Source organism: Neopelma chrysocephalum, unplaced genomic scaffold (genome assembly GCF_003984885.1).
Source record: "Neopelma chrysocephalum unplaced genomic scaffold, ASM398488v2 Primary Assembly neopelma1_125, whole genome shotgun sequence".
NCBI classification, from domain to species: domain Eukaryota; kingdom Metazoa; phylum Chordata; class Aves; order Passeriformes; family Pipridae; genus Neopelma; species Neopelma chrysocephalum.
Genome location: NW_020897787.1, coordinates 586,432 through 604,440, shown reverse-complemented (window position 1 = coordinate 604,440; position 18,009 = coordinate 586,432). Strand labels below are relative to the sequence as shown.

The 18,009-nt window shown below is 49.9% G+C and overlaps 1 protein-coding gene across 1 annotated transcript in view; it reads right to left on the bottom strand.

Annotated features, from left to right (window-relative positions):
• The window catches only part of HYDIN (HYDIN, axonemal central pair apparatus protein), a 51,356-nt gene that overhangs the window by 18,774 nt on the left and 14,573 nt on the right, over nucleotides 1–18,009 (bottom strand). Inside the window, 2 exon segments of the mRNA XM_027698263.1 lie at nucleotides 9,016–9,194; nucleotides 17,469–17,593. Coding sequence (XP_027554064.1) covers nucleotides 9,016–9,194; nucleotides 17,469–17,593 — 304 coding nt within the window.

Genomic DNA, 18,009 nt, shown 5'->3' with positions numbered 1-18,009 from the left:
TGAAAACTGCTCTCTCCTCTCCTGTGTTTTACACTTTCATTACAAATTGCACTTGGGGATCCTCTGTGCCACAGAGGTTTACCTGCAGTCTAGCTGCTCAGCACAGCACTGACTGTATCATCTACTCATCCACCTTTCCTCATGTAATGAAAAGAATAAATTGATATAAAACAATAAGGTTTTATATGCATAGAGAGCACAAGCTTTTGGTAAGAAAACAACTCAGTGCGTCCTTCCCTGCCACAGCCAAGCTTTTGAAAGTGTCTGGAATGATGTAGTGCCTCATTTTCTACCCCTTTCAGTTGCTCTCTCTACTTTTTTTGCAGACTTGACACCACTGGGGTGGAGGCAAACAGGTAGAAAATTGCTTTGCTTCTTTCCCAGAAATGCTTTGCTCTTTCTAGAGCCGGAGATGCACCAAGGCTGAAGGGTGGTGAGGGACTGGTCAGCAAGGGAAAGCACTCCCAAGCCCTTTGTGAGGGCCAGTGCTGAGCCAGGAGGCTGGACAGCTTTCCCCTGACTCCCAGGAATAGGCAGGAGGCACCCGACTGAAAACTGTTTGCAATGGACTGGAGCTCAAACGCAGCCAGTTTGTTCCAGCTGCTTTTGAACAGCCTGAGCACAAAGGTGCCTCGAGTCTGGGGCTGGAACAGAAGCCTCTGAACACTCAGCTTTTTGACCCAGTGTTGCTTTCACGTGCCAAGGGGTTGGTTTTGCAGGAAGCCTCCCAGCTGCTCTCCAAGGGCAGTTGCAAAAAGCAGGGATGAGGGTTTCGGGAACAACAGACACACCTTTCAGATCCCATCAAAAGGATGCAGATTCTGTGAAACGCCCCAAATTTGACTGGTATCACAACTGCCTGAGTTGCCAGAAATTCTGCAGGTCCACCAGGCTCACTGCTGCCCCAGGAGCCATCAGGATCCCCCCTAACCCCTGCTGCTCACCTTGTATCTGTGGAGTGATATGACAGAAACCTTCCCAGTGTCCAGTTCCTCAGACTTGAAGTGGAGCTGGGGCCTGAGGTGCAGGAGCAGCCTGGTCTCAAGCCTGGGAAGAGATTTCTGTATCAGTACAATAATTCTCAGTTACCCTGCATTTTCCAGGCTGCCTCAATGCTAGTCTGAGGTGCATGGGACCAGGTCCTGATGCTCCAGCAGAAGATATGGGACCCTTCTCTTGCCTCAGGAGATATACCGTGGGGCTGGCTTCCAATTTCTAACCCACCCCTTGGGCTGGTTTCCAATTTAACCACCAGTTTTAACTCTGGGAAAGCAATGCCAAGTTTCAAACATGATCTTTGATTTCCTTCCCATGCACTTAGAGGAGCTGGAGGCACAAAGCTCACAAAGAGCATCACTGCCTGGCTTGCAGATAAATCAGGGTGTAGGTGGCCCAACAGCACAGGACTTGTTGCCAAAGTCCTCAACTTCTGGTGCTTTCTGTCACTCACATCTTGTACACAGAATGTCCCCTTGTTTTGTGACTGGCCTTGAACATGATTCTCATCTGAGCCGTCAACAGAGATCCACAGTTTCTCATGAGGTAAAGGAAGGATCATCATTTGGGATTTTTGAGTAACTAAGAAAGTTCATTTTGACCTTCAATATTTGCCCAGAGCAAATTTCCAAGCGCTCCTCCACCGCTGGCTTTCCCAGTTGCCCAGAGCTGGGCAGTTTTGTGAATCACCCCATCCAGAAGCATCTGCCAAGCAATATCTGGAGGCACCTGCAGTACAGGTGGAGGCCAGCAAAGCCCCTTTTCAGTGGGGCAGGAGATCCAACTGCACAATTCACAGTCCTGCACGGGGAAAAACCTTCCGGATATCCCCAGCAAGGGGCACACACTGTCTGCAAATCCTCATCCCAGGGGATTTGGGACTGGCAGGCAAATGCCTGAGGAAAGCAGTCACACTTCTTGCAGGGATCAAGAAGCAAAATCAAATGACTTCCCAGTTAAAGATGGCTGTTTTCTTCCTTCGATTCTTTTTGCACCCAGGGACTGACTCTGGGACAATTCCCTCCCTGACAATCCAGTGGTTCAGCTCTGGTCTGTAAGGAGTGAAGGGGAGAAGTGCATGATTTAAATGACCTCTCTGAGATCCTCTTCCAAGGGGCCAGTGGAAGAGTTAAGCTCTCCCTTGGGCCCATCAGGGTCGTTCAGGAGCAGGCTCCTCTTTCTCAACACACATCATTTGCCCGGCTCTGGTTCCTCTAACTCCCAGACCAGCCCAAGGCTTGCATGCAAGTAGTTTTCCTATTTCTCTGCCATGAAAAATCTCTCCTGGCACAGCCCCTGGAGGTCCCTGCAGCAAAGTGCTGGACACCCCCATCACCAGAGCCAAAATCCCAGAGCCAGGAGCACAGCCCTGAGTGAGGAATCCCTCGGGAGCAACTTTTTAAATCCATCCTTTCCTTCCACAGCTCTAACAACTGCAGCTGGTGGGCAGGAAGACAGTTTGTTAGCACAAGCCCTGAGTAATTACTGTAGATGGCATTTGCAGAGTAAACCCTGCACAATTACTGTCCAAATAAAAAGCTGTTTCTTGACATTTGTATCCGTCACTTGGAGAGGGAAGGAAAGCAACAGAGCTGCAGGGTCAGGGATTGCAGCACCCGCCGGGATGGGAGCCTGGCTGCTGGAGGACCACAGGCCTTACACCTCTTCCTCTTAGATGGGCAAAACCAGAATGTTCCCTGGGTGGAAACAGTCACAGCCATCTCCCACTCCTGAAGAACACCATAAGCAGCACCATGCAGAGACAGAGAGGAAGGACAGGGGAACCTGTGGTGGTGTCACTGGGATGGGTCAGTGGAAACTGTGCCCAGAGAAGGACCTGACAGCACTTCCGGAAGACAGGACGAGCGTAAAGCTTGTCCAGCAGCCTGCTCAGACTGGTTTGCAGGGAGGATGCTCTCCCTGCTGAGCACAGAGAGCCCGGTGCAGCACCACCCACCAGCACCACGGACTGAGAGCCACGGGGTGACAATTCCCACGCAGCTGCTGTCCAGGGGTGTTCCTTCTGCAGACAGCCTGGGCTCAGCAGGGCTCAGCCACCTCCAGTCTGGTGTTGTCTGGGCAGTGGGAGGTGATCCAGGATCAGGGAGCACATTTCTAACTCAGCTCCTACCGCCTGATGATGGATCCACATAAAAAGGACCCATCCTGGGGGTTGGTGGTCTAATGCTCGTTTATTAAAGCTGTTCTGCTCTGTAGCTCTTTGGCCTTTGAGGAAATGCTGGCAAAGTCATGGCACGAAAGCTTATCCCTACACTGCTTGGATTGTTCTGGAATCAGTGATCCAGAGCCATCCCTCTCTGCAAGGTGCATCCATTCCTGGTTCCCTGAGCACAGGCTCCCACAAGGAGACGTGGGATTTGCTTACAGCTCCACAACAATCTCAACCAGCAAGTTCTTCTTGTCATGCTCTTGCCCAGGGATTTAAGCCTGGGCCAGGCTACCAGTGTGTCTGCAACTCTCTGCTGCTTCCTCAGGGTCTTCTCTCTCTGCTTCTCTCCCAAAGAGTCCTGGCACTGATGCTCAGTCCCAGGAAGCCTTGTCACACAGTTTTGGAGGATCTCACATCTTGTAACTGGTTTAAACAAAGGCACTACTTACAGCCCCTCAAACCCCAGCATTACAACTGTTTCTTGATGCATTTGTTGACATAAATACATGGACCTCTGACAAGTGTAATAACACTCCACAAGGAATGACAAATTTAGCTTACAGAAGGGGAGAAAAAGACCAGAGTTATTTTTTCTATCAACAAAGTAAGGCTTTGATTCTGCCCGTGGCTGCACATCCTCACTAGTCTGTCCAGAAAGTCTTGAACTGACTGCAGCCTCCAGCTCTCCTGCAGCATAAGTATTAAATAACTATAATATTGCCCATTGACGTGGCACTTAAAACTCAAAGGACAGCCCTCCCCAAAAATTAAAGAGCTGTGACATGGTAAGTTACTGGGCTGCAGCTGCAAACAATTCCCTAATGCACAGCCTGCTTGGAGTCAACAGAACAGAGGGGACAACAGGGAGAAAAAAACCTGTTTCAAATGCCCACAAACCAATAATAAGAAAAGGAAACTCTGAAAGAATTAATTCACCCCGATGCAAACACACCAGAGCAAACACACTTGCCAGATCAGGTGTTTCTACCCAGCAAGCAACTGGATGAAGGTGAAGCCTCACTGTACCACAACACACTTGAGGAACATCAGCTGGCAACCCACAGACAGCAGGTGAGACATCAGACCTCCCCGGGCCCCATCGGGATGCTGCATGGACTCACCAGCACCCGAGATCGATCTGGGATTTGCAGGAATAAAAGCATGTGGGGTGTCAGAACAACACCAGCTCTGCTCTGACACCTGGAGTTTGCCCAAGCAGAGCACCGAGAAGAAACACTCGGGTGATTGATTTCCCCGGCTTGGACTAATTAGAGCCTAATAACCCACCAGTGCTCATCACCCAGCTGCCCGCTGTGTGTTTACCAGCCCGAGTTCAGCGCTCTCACCCCGGGCAGAGCCTCCCCGGGGAGGGGGGGATGCACCAGGCAGCTGCTTTGCCTTTGCTTGGAGCCCAGCAGCTGGAACTGAGCACACACCTCGGCTCCCCGGTGCTCTGAGCTTCTCCTTAAAGCTGCTGCGTGGGCTCAGCTGCCCAGCGGCACCGTTTGGTCCTTCAATGGCTCTGCCCCGAGAGCTGCACCCAGCCCTTGCCCTCGTTTGGTTCCCGCACAGCAAACGGTGCCTTGCCGGGCTTTACCAGCACCATCAGCCACACAAACAATCCCTGCTGGTGGGCTGGGAAAAGGCATTAGCGAAATGTCAAGAGCAGTGATGATGCTCGAGGTTTTCATCTTCTAGAGGGGCATAAAGCAGGGGGGGGAGAGCACATCCTGAGCCTTAAAACCAAAACACAGGGCGGGAAGTAAAAGGGAGGGGAGTTTAGCAACAAGTGGGAGTGAAGTGAGCTGCAATGTCAGAATGGCCACCCACATCACTCCACAGGGAAGTCTCCATTTGCTCCTTAGAGACTCACGTGCCAGACAGAAAACCAGGGAGGAGGTGTTTGAATGCAACAGGGCAGGAGCAGCGACGCTGAGGGTGCAAACTGATGCCACGTTTCACTGTAGTTCCATCATCAGGCTTATGAGGGCTGTGCACAGCCAGGTTACCAGGGACAGGCACCTCAGGGTTTGTGCTGGCTGTCAGACAGTGCCCACCATAAACTGAGTCCCAGTTTTCTGGGACTGTCCTATTTCTTGCAAGACTTGGGAATCTTGGCGTAAAATCTGACTCTGCTTTTTCAGATTTTACCTCACATTGTTTCAGATTTTAGCACAACACTGGCTGCTCTGAAGCCGAGTTCAAACAAACAAGAACAAGGTCTCAGAGCCAGATCACTCCTGGGAAACTCAGAGAGCATCCTTCCTTCCACTGAGGCCAGAAAACAAACTTCTGGAAGCCCAAAGCAGCACTCTCAGTTTTTCAGGTCAACCACCTCACAAAGTGCTGTTAGGCTGCTCCCTCCTGCAGGATTGCAAGCTGATGGTACTCACTGGTCTATTTTATTGCTGCCATCAGATCTATTGGCCCTGTGGACACTTTGGGGCAGTTTGGCTGTTACTCAGAGGCTGACAGAGGCAATACATCTCCTGCAAATGGGAGCAAGTGTAATACAATTCATAAGCAAAAACGAAGCTAAGCAGGAAAGGAAGAAAATTAAAAAGAACCGTTGGCCTGATGAATATGCATCTGCTAAACAACAGTGCTCTGTTCTAGCTGAGCGAGTTTAGCTGACTTTGGGATTTGATGAACGGCAAGGCCAGCACATCTGTGACAGAAATATAACCAACACAGAGATCCTACCCCACTGGTTTGGAGCACAGTAACAGCAATACATCACAGAGACAGGGATAGGGAGAGACTTGACAGGGCAGGAGACCTGGGAAGGTGGTGCAGGGCCAGAAGGCACGGACAGGAGTGGGAGATCAGAAGCAGCCCACGCTTGATGCCTGTGACAGCTCTGTCTTTGTGTGAGCTGTGCCCACCCCAGCTGTCCTGCTCTGGTCGCTGTCAGCTGAGCTGTGGGTGAAAGGACTAGGATGGCAAACTTTACCTGTTCCCCCACTAAGCTCTGGCAGCCAGACACACCAATCCCCTGCACACCTGAGCCCCCCAACGCGACTCACAGCAACAATCCTGACTGCAGTGGTGAATACTGGAGCCCTGCACTCATATCCTTGCTCCCAAGAAAACCAGTTAAAAGACTCGAGTCTCTTGAACCCCTGAGATGAAGTCATCCCTCTACAGGATTCAATGTGTTTGGATGGAAACTTTTGGCAGTACATCCACAGAGAGCTTCCCTGTACTGTCAGGGACACTGTCAGCCAGGGGTTTGACTTCAAAGGTGGATGGCAGGAAGAAATCATCAGTTACACTTTAGTCTACTATTCTGTGGCTAAAACAACTCTTTAAAGGCATAACTAACTATTCTGGGAAACATTTGCCATTTCTCCCTTTATTACTGTGGCGTGTCAGACTATAAAAGTGGAAGATGTGAGATATTTCTCCTGGGAAATTAAAATAGGCTTTTGAAGCCTGCTACCCCACAGGGGAAAAAGAACTGCTGGTCCAAAGGATATGCCTCATTACCCACCCTTGCAGGCTATTCCTACATGTGGATAAGCCTCGGGACACCTCAGGAGCCAGTGGTCTGCCTGGGCTAACACCTTCTCTATAGGATGGGCACTGAGTCAGAGCACAGAAAACTACCACAGGTGCTAAGCAGGACAGGAATAAAAGCTGTGAACATGACACTGCACCACTTCTGGCACAATGTCAGCCCCTGCCAGGCTGCCACAGGCAGGTGGCATGAAACACAGACAGTTGGATATATGATGAGACAGCACAAAGTCTCCAGCTGTTGTAGCCTGGCTTTGCTTACAGCATCCAGCAACATGATACAGGAGGGGTTGGCTCACCGTGACTCACAGCTACAGCAGGGATCTCTGTGCAACCACAAATCCACGTGGATCCTGTTTCCCTGCCCTCAGCCCCCAAAGGATGAGAATCTGCTGGATCTCCACCAGGTTGGATAAGAAAAAGCTGGTCTTGAAAAGCTGGCTACCACCAGTGTTTGGCCAAATGGCCTCTTTAGTTTGGCAGAGGGGGAAGGCAATCCATGGAAAGGAGATCACTGCTCAGAGCAGACAGAAAAACAAAGACAGAGCTGGCAACAGAGGCAGTGAAATGACACCCAAAGTGCAGCTTGTTAGTGCAGGGCACTCAGGAGAGAGGCAGTGCCAAAGCTAACATCTGCCTCTTTCCATAAATAACTGAACCCACCACGAGCTGAGGGATGGACCAGAGCTCCCACTGGACATGGTGCCTTCTGCCAAACACCGAAGTGCTTGGCAGTAACCTCTGCTTTGGATGGGCACCAGTGTCCCCAGCTGAGGTGGAGATCTGCAGGAACAAACAACGCCCTTCACCTCCTGGCCCAACCCTGGGACCGACACCAGCAGCAGATCCATAACTCTGCCATCCTGAAGACTCCATCGGCTCAGAGTTAACTCATGGCGCTGGGGAGTCATGACCAGGCAATGACAGGGCGCTGATGACTCGTCAAGGGCAGTGCAATGGTAACAAATCCTCGTCCTCCCCTTCCTCTGGTTTCCATTTCCAAGGAGTCAGCTCCCACGTGTCTGCAGTGTGACCTACAGCTGAGCTGAGGTGGGGAGGATGCAGCAAAAAGCAAGGACTTTCTCCTTTGGTAGCCACCTGGGCTTCTAGCACAGCTGCTTCTGCTGACCCATCATGTGTGTTTGCAAAAATAAAACACAATTCGAGATGTGCTCGGCAAGTCAGAGTTGCATAACAGTTTGTTTCCCACAGGCTTGGATGGATGCTCAAAATGTTCATGGTCACATGGTGATTCCAAAAATCCCTGCCTCCTCTTTTCGTTAGGATTTTCACCAGTGAGTTAACCCTACAGAGACTACAGTGACCTGCTGGAGCTTCTAAAGACAGCAACACCTGAAAATACTGGCAGCTACTGGCCCACTTAAACAGCAAAGCTTCTGCACAAGCCCTGCAAAGCCACTCTGCCCAGAAAGCCTTTCCAAGACTGCTATCCCTCCACCAGCTTCCTAACTTCTGGAAGGCACCATTTCCTCCAGTCACTTGTCACAAGGCTTGGATTATTTCTGGAGGGTGCTCCCAGCCATTCCATCCTGGGTGATGGGTGGGAGGAGGAGAGCAGTCACTGTTGGCCAGAAGGTCAGAGGCAGAGGGGTCCCAGCTTTTTGGGGGCCTCTCCAGCAGATGTGCATGGCAGTGCAAGAAGGGGTCTGACCAAGCTGTCACCACAGAGAAGGTTGTAGAAGTCAGTGGATTTTTAGATTCTATATTTGATAAAGAAGAGAAAATATTATCATTTAGTATAAAGACACCATTTAGTGTAAAGAGCGGGGGGGAGACAGACAGGAGCAAAATTCCAAATGTGAAAAACCAACTGTTCCATAAATAAAGGAAATCAAAAGATTGATAATGCTGGACAAAACAGAAGGGGAGAGACCCCTCTAACAGCCCACTTATATTCAGTCCTAGAGCAAACTGTGTAACATTGAAACAGCCATTTAAGAAAGGTTTCCACTCAAAACTTGAGGTCAGGCCATGCTTTATGTCTGTCCATCGTTACATGGAGTACCAGGACTGCAGTGTGGGCAGCCAGACTTCTGGAGCTCACCTCAGTGCACTTCAGGAGCTCAGGAGCAGGTTAAGCTGGTTGTGGAGACATAGCCCTGCTGTAATGAAACAGGAGCCTGGGGAAACTCTCTGCAGGGCAGCAATGCTTTGTGCAACAAGCTCTCCAGCCTCACAAGAAAGCCAATGTCTTCCCTCTCAGCACATCAAGCCAGCTGAGGTGGGGATCTGCCAAGTGACCTCATGTAGGGGAGGAGGAGAAGGAAGAGGAAGGGAGGTTCTCAGCTATCAGCTATCTCAGATATCACCACAGGTTTAATAGTGAAAATGTCATCAAAGAACAGCATGGGATCTCCTTGCACCTTTGTCCTCTCGTTCTGGAAGATGTGGGAGAGCAGGGAAAGGCGTTCTCCACGAGTGGTGTCCACTCCACTCCAGAAAATTATCCGCCTGGGCATTTTCCTGCAGGCACAGCCTGTGGCAGAACCTGCAGCCACGGGGAGAGACAAACCCAGCAGATCCTTTAACAGGCCACATATTTGCAGAGATAAGTGTAAGTGCAGCAGCAAAGCACTTGGGGAGGAGCAGCAGCAGCTCCTCAGCCAGGGGCTGACCCCGAGCTGCAGAGTTCCGTGTGGATCAGAGGATCCCTTGTTGTTTGTTGGCACAGCAGGTGGTTTTACTCCACCCAGGAGAGGTTTTGAAGGCCAGGAACCCTTCAGAGAACCTCATGGCTCAAAGCCACTGAGGGAGTATCCACCAGCCACCTCAGCTGGCTTTTCTTACCACAGAGCTCCTCAGGGGAGGTAGATAAAGATCAAGGAGCACCCACTGCGGGGCTTCCCTGGGAAGGGAAGAAGAAGCTGGGTTTCATCTGCAGGTTACCAGGATCACTCTTTGCTTCTTCCCTTTTGGACCTGCAGGGATAAGCAGACTCCAGCTGCCCTGTTCCCTACACTGCCTTCCACCAGAGCATCCCAGAGCTCTCCTTTACTTGGTAGCTGCAGCAGGAATCATTCTAGTGTTTAAAGATCACAAGAGAGAAGCCCAAAAGATGAGAAGGGAGCACTGCTCCAGAGTAGTTGCTGTCTAGCTGGCAGGTCACTGTGCCCCCTTCACGCTCCAGTCCCCTGCCAAGAAGAACCAGCAGGTGACAACCAGGGGGACAAGTGGAACCTCCATATGGAGCAAATCGAGGCAGCGTAGAATAAGCAGGTCAGAGATCATCACCCAGCCAACTTCAGACACAATTAGAAAGGAGATACAGTCGTGGACATCACCAGCTGCACACAGACAGAGCCTCGGGCGGACGCTGTCACCAGCACCAAAAATACTCTCCTTGGCTGGTTCCCTGTGGAGCACAATTGGAAATGTTTCTCCATGGCTGACCTGCAGTGCCGGGCATGGGGAGGCTTCCAGCCACTGGGATGGGCAACCCTGCACTCAACCTCCATCAACAGACAATAATTCCACCGTGGCATCCCAGAAAGTCCTGTGGGAGGGAGGCAGAGCCAGCTCCTGGATAGGCCTGTTCATGATCCCAGGCTTTGAGTCCCATCCCAGAGCAGGGTCCTGCACTGCCTGCCCCCTCTCATGAAAAAGTCCTCTCAGCTCTGAGATCTCAAAAGCTTCTCTGACAGCAGGACAGCAGCCTTGGAGCTACGACCACCCCTAAGATTGCAAGTAAGGAAGAACAAAACCTCCTGGTCAAAGTCGAGGGCACAAACTGACATGAAAGCAAACATAATTGGAAAAAAAGTTAACTGTGGGGAAACCTGGTTGCCTAGGAGGGGAAAGAGGATCACTCAGGGTCCAGGCTGAGACAGGCAGGTGGGAAGAAATGGGAAAGGAATGGTCCAGAGAAGTACCCAGAGAAGGTCATGAGATTTTCTTTTAACACACTGAGCTTGCATGGAAGTCAGACACTGTGTAATTAAATAGAGAACAGTGGAAAACTAGTTTTGGCCTGCAAGGCATTTCTGACCTAATTACGTTGAACTTTATTTGCTCAGAAGCCCTTAAAAAGTGCTGCAGTTTGAGGCAGTTTCCTGATCAGCTCTGGGTTCAGACTAACTCCTATATACCCACATCCATCCAAATCTGAAAAGTCACACAAGGACTCCCTGAACCACCCAAGCTTTCCAGTGTCATTTTCAATCCATCCCCCTGGGCTGTAAGTGCTTCTTTACTGCCTGAAATGGGAATCTCAAAGCTGCCCCAAAGGTACCCTTTGAAGAACCAGCCCCACCTCTCACCACCGTGAAGACACAGGTTGCTGAAGCCCAAATGCCTTGGAAGCAAGGCCTGTGCTGCCCCCCCTTCCCTGCAGAACCCTCCTCCTCCAAACTCCCCAGCCTGTAAGGAAGGGTGGAAATACCTCGTTGTGCTGGAGATTGGGGCAGTGCAGGGCAATTCAATGCCCTGCAGCAGGATGGCCTCAACTCTCTGGGCCAACAAAACCAGGGGGAGTCTTTGCTCAGCTCACTCGCTGTTGGAAGCACAAGGAACAGAGCAAACCACAGGTGACAGAAGAAAAGGTCACAGCTTTTGGCTGTATGAGCAGTTCCAGGGATCAGGACATTCATCACATCCCAACTGCTGTGTGTGTGCAGCGTGGGGATGTCCTGGACACCAACTCAAGCACCTTATTTCTGGTGTGTCTGTGGAGATCTGTCCCCAAGGTGACAGTGTTTAGAGTGAGATTAGTCAGATGTGGTGGGGTGACCCACTCAGGTCACAGGGAATTCTGCATCAAAGTCATTCAGGTGACTCTGAGGAGCCCCACTCAGTCATGGCTTGCCCAGGGTCTCCTCCAGGCATTCCAGGAGCTCCTGTCTCTCCTGATCCCTTGTTGCTGACAAGCAAGGATACCTGGGGGCATGTGGGCAGAAAAGAGAGGTCCAGAAGAATAAGTGAAGTTATGGCCCATGGCAGAAAGGGACACAGGCAAGGAAACACGACAACATTCAATATGACAAACCACTACAAAATGAACATTGTGAAAATTATCATCAACTCCCACGGCCACGTCAGTCCTGAAATCTTTGGGATTGTTCTGATCTCACAAAACCAAGCTGAAGCACTTGAAATTCAAGAAAGGCGGAAAGAAAGATTAAAAGTATGGAGCAGCTTCTGTTCAAAAACTGAATGGGATTCCTCAACCTGGAAACTGAATGGGAGATAGATGGGAGAGGTTTGCAAAAGCATGAATGGCACGGGAAATGGGAACATGGAAAAATTTGTCATGATTTGTCATCAAACAGGAACCTGAGGGCCTGAAAATGTTATTAGTCAGAAACAACAGAGAAGGGGTAGTACTTTTCCAGGGAATATCCCGTCCTTTAGAACACACTGCCAGGGCAGGCTGTAGAGGCTCGCAGCTATAAATCCAGGGAGCAACTGGACCAACTCTTGGAAGATAAAACCATCAGAAGCTATTATAGAAAGATGAGAATAAAGCCCCCAGCACGGGAAAACGCCGACTCCAGAGCCCGGGAGGGAGGGAGCAGATGCTCTGCCTGTCTCTCACGCTTTGCTAAACATCTCCCGGAGAGGAGCCGGGGCCGCGGCCACCCCGGCGCTGCTGCTGCGGGTGCTGAGGGCTCTGCTGCAGGATGGAGGCTTTGCCAGAGCACCTCATACCACACGGGGAAGTAGCTGGCACGTGCTGAACATATATACCCCCCCAAAGTGGCGGTGCAGAAGGGCAGGCTCGGGGTGCCAGCGAGCCGGGAGGAAGCCGCAGATCCTTCTGCCGAGCAGAGGAACCGACACAGAGAGAGAGTGGAGCTGCCAGGGTTGGCTGAGGGCAGCTGCAGACTTCACGTCCTGGGTGCCAAATGAAATGTGACATTTCGTTTAAGGCTCTTGGTTGTTTAATACATATGTTTAAAAAATAAATCTCCCGTACTGTACCGGGGCTGCAGCACGAGGCATTTCGCTTGACCGCGGTGTGCGGTTTGGGATGCTCTGCTGCCATGAAAGCACGTTTACTGAGTCTAGATGGATCTGCCCTATCATTATTTACACAACACGATCTTATTACAGCCTGTCAATTCTCTCATCCTTCCATCCTTTGGATGTATTTCCTACAGATGGCAGGACACAGCTCTCTCTACAACCAGAGCAAAGCAATGCCTGGACTTAAAATTCAAAGCCAGGCTTTCAATAAAGCAGCAGAGCAGATGTGTTTGGGTTGTGCCCTCCTAAATAATGCTCTGACGCAGCAGAAACACCACTGTGTTTTATCCCAGCTGCATGACTATGGACACAGGTATCTTATCACACCACGATCACTTTTCACTGCCCAAAAGTAAGAAATCAAGCACTGGGTCATCCTCTGTGGGGCCTGTAAAAAGAATGAGAGAGAATTTACAGAAGAGCTATAACATTTCTCTGAATTCTTCTAATACTACATGATCAGCCTGGTGCTAGAGGGAATACTGCTCAGAGCAGCACAAATTGTTCTTAAATAGAAAGACAAATGTTGTTTAGCCTGAACATATATCTCAATGAATGGATGAGCAAACCCTTGAACAAGATTTCAAAACAAATGTCAGGGTTTATGAAGAATGCTTTCCTGGGGTTCAACAGCTAGTACTTTCCTTCATCAATTACTGCTCTAAATATTGGGAAACTGGTAGCCAGACTGATTGGACTGAAGAGAAATAAAACAGCCCCTGCTGCATTTTGTCTTCACTGAGACATATTCTTCCTCTATCCCTGTCAGTCCCTCTTTGCTGAATTTGGATTTTAAATCTTTTAGGAGAGCACGACAGTCAAGTTTGGAATGTTTTGGCTATTATGGAAAGCAAGTCCAATCACATTTGCTCAGCCTTGCTCTCATCTCCTTTATGAGCACAGCTGAATCATTCCCAGGCTACAACAAACCTCAGAGCATCCTCATCATCACCACTGCTGCAGTTATTGCTGTTAATGGTCAGAAGTCCCCAGCAAAGCACCTGCTGAGCCCAGGCAGCACACTGCAAGAGGAAGGCACTGCAAGGAAGCACAAGACAACAGATGGGGAAGAAATGGGAGGTGGAAAGCCATGGACAGCCAGCAGTGGGCTCCAGGACTGGTTGTGGCTCTTCAGACAGCTCTCTGGCACACTAAAAGTCAACTAATTTTCAATCATACTCCTTGTTGTGCATCCAAATACATTATCTCCTCTGCACTGTGCTTAGGAAGGTCTGTTTGCCTTGCTACAGGATGAAAGACTCTGGCACAGGAATATCTGGGAGCTAGCACAGGGGCCTTTTGTGGAAGAGCCTTGCAGAATGTGCTGGAAAGGACACGGACAGCGCCGGATGATGAAAGGCAGCTCTGCCCCATGGCCAGGGTGCCACGGGCCATTTTTAATCTTTATTGCTGCTACAGTAATGATACACTGGGGTACCTGCCTGGCTGAAACATTGCTTTTGGCCCGTGGGGAAAACACTGCAGGAACTTTCATTCTAATGGTCTGGCAAAGACAGACTCAATACACCACTTAATAAATCAATCACCCTTCAGGCTGCTCTGCTGCCTCTCAGGAGATGCTGATTGATCCAGGAGGAAAAGAAGCTAATGAATGGGCGGTTCTGCCCTGAAACACATCCAGAGGTAATGACACTAAAGAACACATTGGTGATCTCCACTGGTGATGGAGTAGACAAGCTGCGGTCAAGGATGACCTGCAAAGAGATGGAAACCACATCCTTCCAGAAATCCTTCATGTGCTAAAAATGGGCTGTCTCTGTGAGTACCTGGGGATGAACAAAACAGCCCAAAGAAGAGTTTTAACTTCCAAACAACCCTCCTAGTCCACACCCCCCAGCCTGTGGAGTCACCTCCGCAGGGGGATTGTCAGGAGGGGTGTTATGGAGTTGTGGAGCTACAAAGTTGTGCAAAAAAACCCCCAAAACCTGAGCAAACAAAGCACAAACTTTATTCCCCTTCATCTACCCTCAAAATGACAGACCATCTGTCTTGAAACACAGGGCCCTGGTGAGAGGGCAAAGGCCATAATCTGTTTGCAAGCAGCAGGATGACCTTATCTAAAACAGTATAAAATCATTATTACAAGCAGTTCTAGACAAAGGGGACAGAGGCAGGAAGCAGTTGTTACCTATTAGCTGTTTTGACAGAAATGAGCACTTTGGAGACCAATTAGACTCACCCATCAATCTAATTAATTGGAACTATAAAAGCCTATAACCAATCAGCTAGATAAAACATTAGGTACCAATCCTGCATCTGTGGCAGCGCTGCTACTATTAAGACACAAAAATCAACATATAATTGCACAAACTCCTACTTATACCTTTTTTTTTGCCTACAATATCTGCCTCCCTCAACTCACTTTGAAGGACATGAAAGTTCAACAGGAACCAGCCATACTGCTGGGAATTCTCACAAGGAAAGAGGAGAAGCAGAAGGAGCCCCTGCCACCAGCAGGAAGAAAAATCCCTTCACAAAGTTTTTAAATGCCTGATAGTCCAAGGCAAAGCTAGAGCAGCCTCTTGTTAATAACTGCAGCATCAGTCTGGCTTACACCTTAAGGTAACACAGTAAACAAGATCTTCTTTTAAAACTCACACAGTTAAATAAGTTTCCAGTCATCTGCCAGCACCAAACACAGACAGGAAAAATTGCATCACTTGGTGCACCACACTGAAGCCTGGAGTCAGAAGAGGCTGCTGCTTGGGAAGGAGAAAGTTCCCTCTCCTCTGAGCACCTGTAAGAAGCTCCTACCAATCTGTCTGGGGTTGAAGGAATGGAGAATTGCATGAAGATGGACAGCTCCAGGCTGGAACAGCAGTGGCACACAGCAGTGGCCATCAGGAGCTCAGGGTGTGTTGACATGAATTTAGCCCAGCAGTAACTTATCACTGCTCACAGCGGCAGCAAAGCCCCTGCAAACACTCACACGAGGCTGATTTCAACCTGAAAATGGTTTTGGGATTCCCACTCTGGTATCCTGCACAGCACAGGGATGACTCAGATAAATACCTAACGCAGCAGTGAGTTGCCCAGGCAAGTATTGAGCGTCCTCCACTCTGGCTGAAGTCAATATAAATGGAAAGCACTCAGGAACTTGTTTGAGTGATCTCAGGAATGTAAAAATGCAACACGACAAGAGCTAAACCTCAGTTAAACCCTGCTGCCTATCCACATCCATCGGGGGATTTGCAAAGGAAAAAAAAAAAGAAAGGGGAAAAAAAAAAGAAAGGAAGGAAAAGGCTTGATCTAAAGACTAAATCAATAGGGTTTTCATTTCATTTTTCAAACAAGTTCCTGAAAGCCACTGATTGAAGTGCCAGCCTTGCCAAACAGTTGACAACCCCTGGTAGAAAGGGGGTTCTTAAGGAGAGAGAACAGAGCTATGCAAAGGTGGTTGTTTTCTGCAAAGTCCAGGCAAAGGCACAGATGAGTATCAGAGCAAGGCAGTGCTTCTCTTGCTTTACCCTTGTGGGCAGCTGAGATGTTGACAGGGGCTGGCACACCCGTGCTACAGCCTCAGCCAGCAATAATCCACCAGGGCTGGGGTTTGAGGAGTTCCCTGCACGTGCACAGTGACCACTGACACACCCCCAAGCCCTTGCATGGTCTCACACACTGCAGGAAGCTGATTTGGCCAAACCCAGCATCAGCTTTACCCAGAGAAAGAGATTCAGCATCATGACACGTTTGTGTGCGGCTGAGCAGCCCTGTGCTGCTCTGAGCAGCCACTAACACAGCTGGCAACTCCCTCTGGCCCACTTGCAGTGCCATGTAGCCTCTACTACAGCTCACCAGCGTGGCCAAGACACACAGGCTGCTTCCCCTGCTGCCAGTCAAGCACACCCAGTTCTGTAGTTACTCATCATCTTCACCGAGCCCCAATGGCTCTAATACATCCCATCAAACTCGCTGCTGTTCCACAGGTTCCACTGAAGAGCTCCACAACAGCTCCCAGGGCTTCTTTCTCCGTGCTGCAGTCTCCTGCTATGGAACATGAGGCTGATCACGCTTTGCCCTACACCTGCCAGGCAGCAATGGGGAGGAAACGATGCTGTGGAGCCCCTTTGCCTGTGCTCCGTGAGAGACCTCCTGCCAACTCACAAGAGCCCTCCAGTCCTGGCTGCTTTAGTCCTGTTGTATTGAAGTGTGGGATGCAGAGGCACAGAGGGCAACTCAGATAAAGTGTCTGTGGCAAGACAGTGGAGAAACAGTGGATGGGACAGAGGTGTGCAAGAGACAGGGGGCACTGGAGAGAGTCTGGTAGAGATGCTACATGTCATATATACACGTCACTGTCTAAGAAAACTTGACCCCTATGTATCCACACTGGAATGGAGAACCAAGGTTCCTCCTTCCTCCACTCAGCAACTCCCAGAAAAACAGGATTCCAAAAATCTCATCCTTGTTTGAGGGGATCCACTTTATCAACACCCTAAACACCAACTAGTTTTTTGCTTTTCTTTGTGGTAAAGCTGGGACAGGGGCTGGAGAGGGAATTGGGGTGGCTGGAACAGTGGGGAATGATGGAAGAGGGGGGTGCTGGATGGAGAACACTGTTGACAGCAGGGTGCCCCCCAGGGATGTGCACAGCATATACAGAACAGGGACAGACTCAGCCTTGGCCCTTTCTCTGCTCAATTCTAAGCACTGAAACAGGGAGGCTTTGAAAGAAATGGTTCCAGAAATAGTTTGCAAAGCAAGTTTAACATTATTCTGCTTGGGAAGGGCTCTTCTCTGGAGGATGCAGAGAGTGCACCCTGCAGTGCCCAGCACTCACCTGTGCCACAGGGCACTACCAGGGGTGTGGAACAATCCCTGGTCTGCAGAGGAAGGAATTCCACTGTCATTTGTATGGTGTCATCAGTGTCAAGAGTCCCAACAGCTGGAATGACAGAGAAGGGGCTGCAACACAGAGAGAGATCAGGACTCCTGAGGGAGATTTGGGGATGACATTCCTTTTGCAGTTCACTTCAGCTCACTTGTGCAAGCAAGGAGCAAACCAACCACAGCCAGCGGAGAGCAGAACACATGGGATGAGAAACTGCTCCTGGCTCACTTCTGAGGAGATCCAGCCCTCAGAAGTTTCCGTGGGACAAAATGACTTCATCTCCCCCATACTCTGCATCCAGTTCTCTGCAAGGAGGCTCTGCCAGCAACCCCATCAGAGCATGGTTTGTGAAGAGCACAGAGAGGGTTAAGAGCTCTTTGCATGAACAACCTGACACTCACTACCTCAGGAGTCTTTCTTTTCCTGCCACCTATAAACCTTACTGTCCTGGTTAGAACGGCTGGGACCAATTCATCCCTGGATGGGTGTA